Consider the following 7295-nt stretch of genomic DNA (forward strand, 5'->3'; position numbering starts at 1 on the left):
CGGATACAAGATTTTTCCTAATATCAGGAACATGAAGTACATTGTTCAATGTAAGCTTCTTTCCAGAAGTAAAGTTAATCTCCACCACTCCTCTCCCGGCAACCATTGCCGCATCATTGTTCCCCATGAGAACCGTTTGTCCTTCCTTTTCCACTTTGTAAGATAAGAACATAGTCTTATCATTACAAACGTGGATTGTGGCACCGGAATCAAGTCACCAATCGGAGGATTTAAATGCAGCCATGTTAGTTTCGGTAATCATGCCAATTTGTAATTCCGAGACCATAGCACATATGTCTTCGGATTTCTCTTCAATGGCATTGGCATTGTTGGTGTTCACTTCTTCCTTTTTCTTCTTGTATCTGCAGTCATTTTGGCGATGGCCTTTCTTTCCACAAAAGAAACAATTTCCAAAAAATTTCTTTTGGCCATTACCTGCCTTCTTGAACTTCTTGTCATTATTGACTTTGAAGTTCTTTGAAAACTTACTAGCTTCGGCAACATTAAATTTTGAGGAATCTACATTTTTGTTCTTGGAATCACGAGACTTAGTCTCTTCTTCGATTCTCAAGTGTTTTTGTAATTCCTCCAAAGTTATGTCATCTCTCCTATGAAGGAGTTTCTTTCTATAACCATTCCAACTTTGAGGCAATTTTGCAATAATTGCCCCCATTTGGAATGATTCAGAAATCTCAACCTTCAATTCACGAAGCTTAGTAATGATGACTTGCAATTCATGTATTTGATCTAGAACGGACTTGGTGTCAACCATGACATATTCTAGAAATTTCAAGATGAGAAATTTGTCCATACCTTCCTTCTCAGTTTTGTATTTGTATTCGAGAGCGTTCCAAATCTTCACCGGAGACTCCATCGAGTTGTAAAGATCGTAGAGCCTATCAGAGAGAGTGTTGAGAATATGACCCCGGCACATGATTTCATCATCTCCTCGCTTCTTCCTTGTGGTCTTCAATTCTTCAAAATCATCCTCCTTTAGTTCAGGAAGTGGCTCCAATTTTGGATCAAGTACGTAGGCGATCTTAAGTACAGTGAGAACGAAGAACAACTTTCCTTTCCAGCAGGTGAAGTTTGTACCATCAAAATGATCAAGTTGAACATTAGGATTGAGGAAAGACGTCATGTTCTTTTCAACCTCCATTGCAACGAATAAAACCTTAAAGATTGTGAGATAAATTCGGAATTGGGAGGATGAAAAGAAATAGAGAATGCAGAAAGAAGGGTTTGAGGCGTATCCTTTAAGGTTTTATTTGCCCTCACTTCTCAAAGTTTGCTAACGAGTTCTAAAATGGCAAATTACCCCCAAGATACAACAAACCCTTGAACACAATATCCAGCAAAAATATTGAGTTCCAGAACAATAGTAATCTGTATTTTCTGAAGTCCATCATATAAAGACAGGGATGCATCCATCCTCTTTAAGTGTTACAACCTTTCACATAAAGATACCTTTTCAATTTGATGGTTATCTTTTATATGCTGGTGCACTTACATCAATAGTTATTTCTATTATTAATAAGTGCTCAGATATGTGAGAAAACATATCACAAATAGATGCAATGGTTCGAGACCTTTTCAGATCACTAAAACACACGAACACATTTTTTTTCGATGATTTGCGCTGCAGCGCGCGGGCTTAACAAAACAGACCCGAGAGGTCTGTTTTGCGCAGGCTGCAGCGCCCAGGGCACGCTGCAGCGGACGCTTCTGTGCGCTACAGCGCGCGCAGCTAGCATAACAGACCCGAGAGGTCTGTTTTGCGCAGGCTGCAGCGCCCAAGCGCGCTGCAGCGCGTCCGTGCGTTGCATCGCGTTGTAGCGCGTGCTTGCGTCAGCCCATTCTTCCCGAATGTATTTTAATCTAATTTTGTGATATTAAAATTAAGAAATATATTATAATCTCTCTAACATTTTGTAGAAAAACATAACAATGCTTTAACTTGAGAGAGAAGAAAACTGGAGTTTTTTTTGCAGTGCTTTAGCTCATATATTAATCATAGCTCCAAGTACATTTTTGCTTGAATAGCTCACGAAAAATGGGCAATATCCCTATCTCGTACATGGTATACCTTAACATATTTTTATTTATGGTAGTCATGCAGTGACATATATATATATATAACCATATATATCTTTATTATATATCTATACTCAAAACTTAAATGTTCCCTTTCGATTGAAAAAGTTATAACCGAACTCATAATCAATGATGCTGCGGATCTGGGCCACCTGGAGGGCGCCTATCAATCACGAAAGGGGCTGACAACCTTCTGTAATGCTCAAGTTTGGAATCATCAAAACCTAACTTGTGAAGAAGACGTTGGCTGTGATCGGTTGTGTCGAACGTCTGCATGGCTGCTTCCGAGTCCCGTCCCTGAAGAAGACGCGCCTCGGTAACCATTGACAAAGCCGAGATGATCATGACTAAGAAGAGCACCGATATCCATGCCCTAGTGGTTGTATTAGCCATGAAGTCTACACCAACAAAAAATACAAGTGACAAAAAGAGAGAAAGTTGCAACTCCTTTGGTAAATGAGCTAAAGGAATATTGAGAGAGTGAGAGTAGCGCTGCAATGGTGTTAAGAGTGTTGGAATTTATAGTAGATGGTATAGCTAGTGGATTTGTACAGTAGATCTATTTTGACCGCCAAATTTATCCATCCTAAATACTTAATGCAATTATATTTGTCTTTTGTGTCTTTGTCCTCATCAATATAGTACAAGATCCAAATTACTCTTTTGCATGGGCAGCCTAGTCATTCTCCTATTATTTATTTGTCACGCTTGTACAATAATTGAGTTTTATGAAAAAATAAATAAAGAAATAAAACAAGAGGGAGGGAATAGCAGGAAAAGAACAAAGATGGCAACCTTCAAAAATTGATGTTTGATTTCTGTCCTTTCTTATCATGGTTTTTTGATTCTTTATATAGGCAGAAATGCTTATATTGCCACGTGGGATGTGGATAGTCTCATGTTGCACAATATGGTCTCAAAAAACAATATAATAAAGGGGCATCATAATGTTTTCGGTTTATAATTGTTCGGATTATTTTTCATCTGCAGATTCAACTAACGCTCTTTTCGTTTCCTTTCTTCGTTTCTTTCTTTTTCTTTCTTATTTTTTCTTTTCTTTTTTCTGCCGGCATCATGTTTTAGAAGGATATTATTCTATATTTGTACCATGCAATTACATTCATTCTCTCTGTCTCTGAACTCTGGCCGGCCAGAAAATATGATATGTTTTCTTGCTCAAACATGCTTAAATTACTTGACAAAAAGCTTACTCCTGATCAATAAGTTAAATCTTGGCAGAGTAGTTTGTGAATATATATGTATGTATATATATATATATATATAGCAGTTCCTTTCTTAAAAATGAGATAAAAAAGAATTCAACAACAACTATCCATTTCAATTTCACATTCTTTACGAGTGAGTGAGTTATATTCGTTCTGTAAAAAAGATAACTCAATTTTACAAATAATTAGTTCGGGATACTAAGTCTAAGAGTTCATAGAAAACCATTGTTTATCACACAGCAGATTTTGCAGACAAGTTGTCATGCTAAAACCAAGATATTATTTTAACTAGTCAAATAAGAAAGTGAAAATATAAAAGGTGGTGGTATATTTTTTTAAAATCTAAGGACTTAATAGGTCAGCTTATTAAGTGGGGTGATAATAAATGTGCTTATAAGTTTATGTTTGATTTGATATTTAAATAATGTAAAATTCAGGTTTATTTTTACCATTTACATTGTAAGGCATATAAGTCAGCTGCTCTCGTACGTCCTAAATAACCTCCTTGAGTGATATATTTTTCTATATTTGATTAGAAAGAAGTTTATGCCTTCCAAAGTAAAAATAAATAAATAATAAAATCCACTTCATCTTCCCTGTTACATGTATTGCTCCATAGCTTGACATTCTCTTTGCCTTTCCCTAAAAGGTGGAGGGGAAAATAACGGATAACCCATTTGGGCCAGCTAGACAAATTAGTTAGCTCGTTGAGCTGTCTCCAAAGACAAATAATAAATCATGACATTGACAACCTCATTATACCATAAGATGGGATTTACTAAGAAGCATAACAAAATAAGCCTATAGAGTCTACCCCATAAGAGAAAAATATATCTGTGATTGGGTATTGACTTTAACATGCAGTAAAATTACCGACAAGAAACAAAGTTAATCCACCTATTTTGTTCCCTCAATCCCCTTTTTCTATGTTTATTTTGTTCGCAAGTTAAGCCTGGATGTCAACTAACATATACCATAGGCCAATCTCTAGAAGTTAGGTACTGGAAGACACAAACGTCAACACTCGGTGGGACAGTCAATGTTCGTTTGTTTTATATACTCAAACTCAAATTATTAATTCTGTTACGATGTTTTTCTCTCACAAAAATTTTAAATTTCAAACTTCAGAATCAAGAATCATGGTTTGAGATACATTCTAAACGGCCCTAAATCTTTGCCTCCTCTGCATGTCCACTTTTTGCTAGCAAATCCAGTACCACATCATATGATTATTATGTTTCATTTCTGGTTTAATCCCATATATAATTCGTTGTCATTTTCTCAAAAAACTCTCCCTTAATTAGCTCACTGATTAGCCACCATGTTATTTGCAGTTTTGCACGCTTTGAGAACTTCATTAAAGGCTAAACAAATAATGGGATTAAACCCGAGTTACTCCATTTCTCTTAATCGTTCTACCGCCTCTTGAACATCACCATTATGATCAAGAAAGGTTAGAGTTGATCGTGTGATGAGGTTTATATTTGTCACTCCATAAAAATCGTCACCGCACTTTCAACGATCCGGCATTTGCCATATATAGTTAATTATTAACACATTGCATAAAGAGAAATTTGTCACACCAATAAAAGTACATGCTTAACAGTGAAAAGAAAAACTTTGAAGTTAAATTTACGGTAAAAGTCTAGTCAATAACCAATATTAGTGATTCGATACAAACATACGTAGGTTTAAGATATTATACTGGGTATTTGGTTTCACACCTGTACTTTCGATTAAAGGTAGCAACAATGTTATCACATCCATTTAAGATTCTCATGCCATATGTAGCAGTAAGACATTTAATAATGCACTTATCCGTTTGAAATGATATTATCCATTTGAAGGGTTAGGATATTGCTATACAGCTCAGCGGAGTTGTAACTCCTCAAGACACACAGGTAAATATCCATTCGATGGGGCCCACCACTTTAGTTCTGCAGAGTTCTATACAAAATGACGTACATATATCCATACAATATCTAAACTTTGAAGTGAATATCCAGCTTATTAATTGTCCTTCCTAATATGGACGATTCAAGTATAGCATGATTCCGTTCAATTGTAAAGTCCATAACATTCATTCTTATCCATAGATATAATAAATATAACATTTATTATATTTGTCAATTCCAACAAAATCTCATCTCTAGAACCTCAAATACGCCAACAAGATCCTGAGTCTTAATTAATCTCCCTCCTTTTGGGCCTATAAAATGATAGAATTTTGTTACTTAGAACACTACCTTATGCATGTTTAGCTAGTTTATCTTGCACAAAGATATCGATAACAATGCTCACGATATTCCTCTTAGGCTTTTCATTGCCACTTTTTATTCCCTCTAATGCACAAAAAATTGATGTAGGAACCACCAAACAAGCTCCAGGAAGGCCAAATTCGATTCACAATGCTTTCACTCGAGCACAATCGTATCACGAGCCAAGCTTTAGGCTAGTTCAGAACCGTCGCTCTCTTATAGGAATAAAGACGGAAACTCCAAGAGGTTCAAACCCGATTCACAATCCTAGAGTACCTCTAATAACTGATTTACAGCCTTCAATAGACAAGTGATTGTTAGGATCTTCGACACAAATTGAAAGGAAGACCCCTGAAGGATCAAATCCAATTCATAGTACTCCTAATGTGCCTTTACTAAACAATAAGTTGTTAGGCTCTTTTGAACCCGAAAGGAGAGTTCCGGGAGGACCAGATCCAATTCATAATTCTGTTGTTCTATCTACAGGCCATCGAAGAGAGTTGCTAAAAATTTCCGTGGAAGAAGATTATTGAATGTTTGATTGAAACACACACTACAAGAATTTGAATGTTTTGTTATAAAAAATTTGGTAACCAAAAGCCCTATTTTTGGTAGTAAAATGTTTTTATTACCAAAAACTTTTAGTAGCAAAAAGTGCGCAGTAGAAAGTATTAGTTACCAAAATTTTGATAGCAAATAGTTTTTACTATCAAGAAATTTTTTAGTAACAAAATGTATTTGGTAGCAAAATATATGATATTCAGGGACCAAAAATTTCGGTAGCAAAAAGTGTAAGCTTTATGACCCTAAAATTTTAGTAGAAAAATATATTTAGTAGCAAAAAGTACGCGATTCGGACACTAAATATTTGGTAACAAAATGTATTTGGTAGCAAAAACCATGAGATTTAGGGACCAAATATTTGGTATCAAATTGTATTTTGTAGCGAAATGTATGAGATTTGGTGACCAAATATTCGATAGTAAAAGGTACTTGGTAGTGAAAAATATGAGATTTAAGGACCAAATTTTTAGTAGCAAAATGTATTTGATAACGAAAAGAACAAGAATCATGTACCAAATATTTAGTAGCAAATAACTAATTTGTTGCTACCAAATTTTTTTGGTCACCAAAACTGAGACATATTTATATACCTGTATTTTTTGAAAAAAAAAATATAAATAAAATACCAAATATTAATTTAAATTCCTCTAAATATTTCAATACATATTAGAATCCAAACAAAATACTAAAATAGTCATATTTAAGCAAACCCAAACACTTATGCAAATATTGTACTAGTAAAATCTTAATATTACAAAAATTAAACGCTCTAACAAACTGAGACCGGTGGTGGCGATGGCGGAGGATCTTCTCTTCTTGGGACGAAAGGTCCATGATGATCTAATGGCAGATTTATCTGTTGAAGTAGCTTTTGAATAAGCTCTTGTTGTTGCTTCATTAGAATTTTCATATCTGACATACGACGTTTGTTTTCCTGAACTTCATTTTCAAGCTTTTCATATCCTAACCCTCTATATTTGCTAGTACGGGACCTATGTCATGCTTGAAACCATATTTTTCATACCTCTCACTTGACAAAACTTGAGAGTAAATTTCTTCCCCTGCATCAGAGTCAAGTTCTAACCCCTCTGGTACTTCACTTAAACGAGCATCGCGGATTTTGATCGTTTGTTCCTGCAGTAGGCGAAGTGTT

General features: G+C 35.3%; 1 protein-coding gene across 1 annotated transcript; it reads right to left on the reverse strand.

The window, feature by feature from the left end:
- Positions 1-214: 214 nt before the first annotated feature.
- On the reverse strand, positions 215-1159 carry LOC112090921. The gene is made up of 2 exons (XM_024163315.1): positions 634-1159; positions 215-519 (listed from the first exon to the last, which is right to left on the reverse strand). Exons 1-2 carry the CDS (start codon positions 1157-1159, stop codon positions 215-217), a joined length of 831 nt encoding a protein of 276 aa, XP_024019083.1.
- Between the last annotated feature and the right edge of the window lie 6136 nt (positions 1160-7295).

Source organism: Morus notabilis, unplaced genomic scaffold, assembly GCF_000414095.1.
Source record: "Morus notabilis unplaced genomic scaffold, ASM41409v2 Scaffold1475, whole genome shotgun sequence".
Taxonomy (NCBI): Eukaryota; Viridiplantae; Streptophyta; class Magnoliopsida; order Rosales; family Moraceae; genus Morus; species Morus notabilis.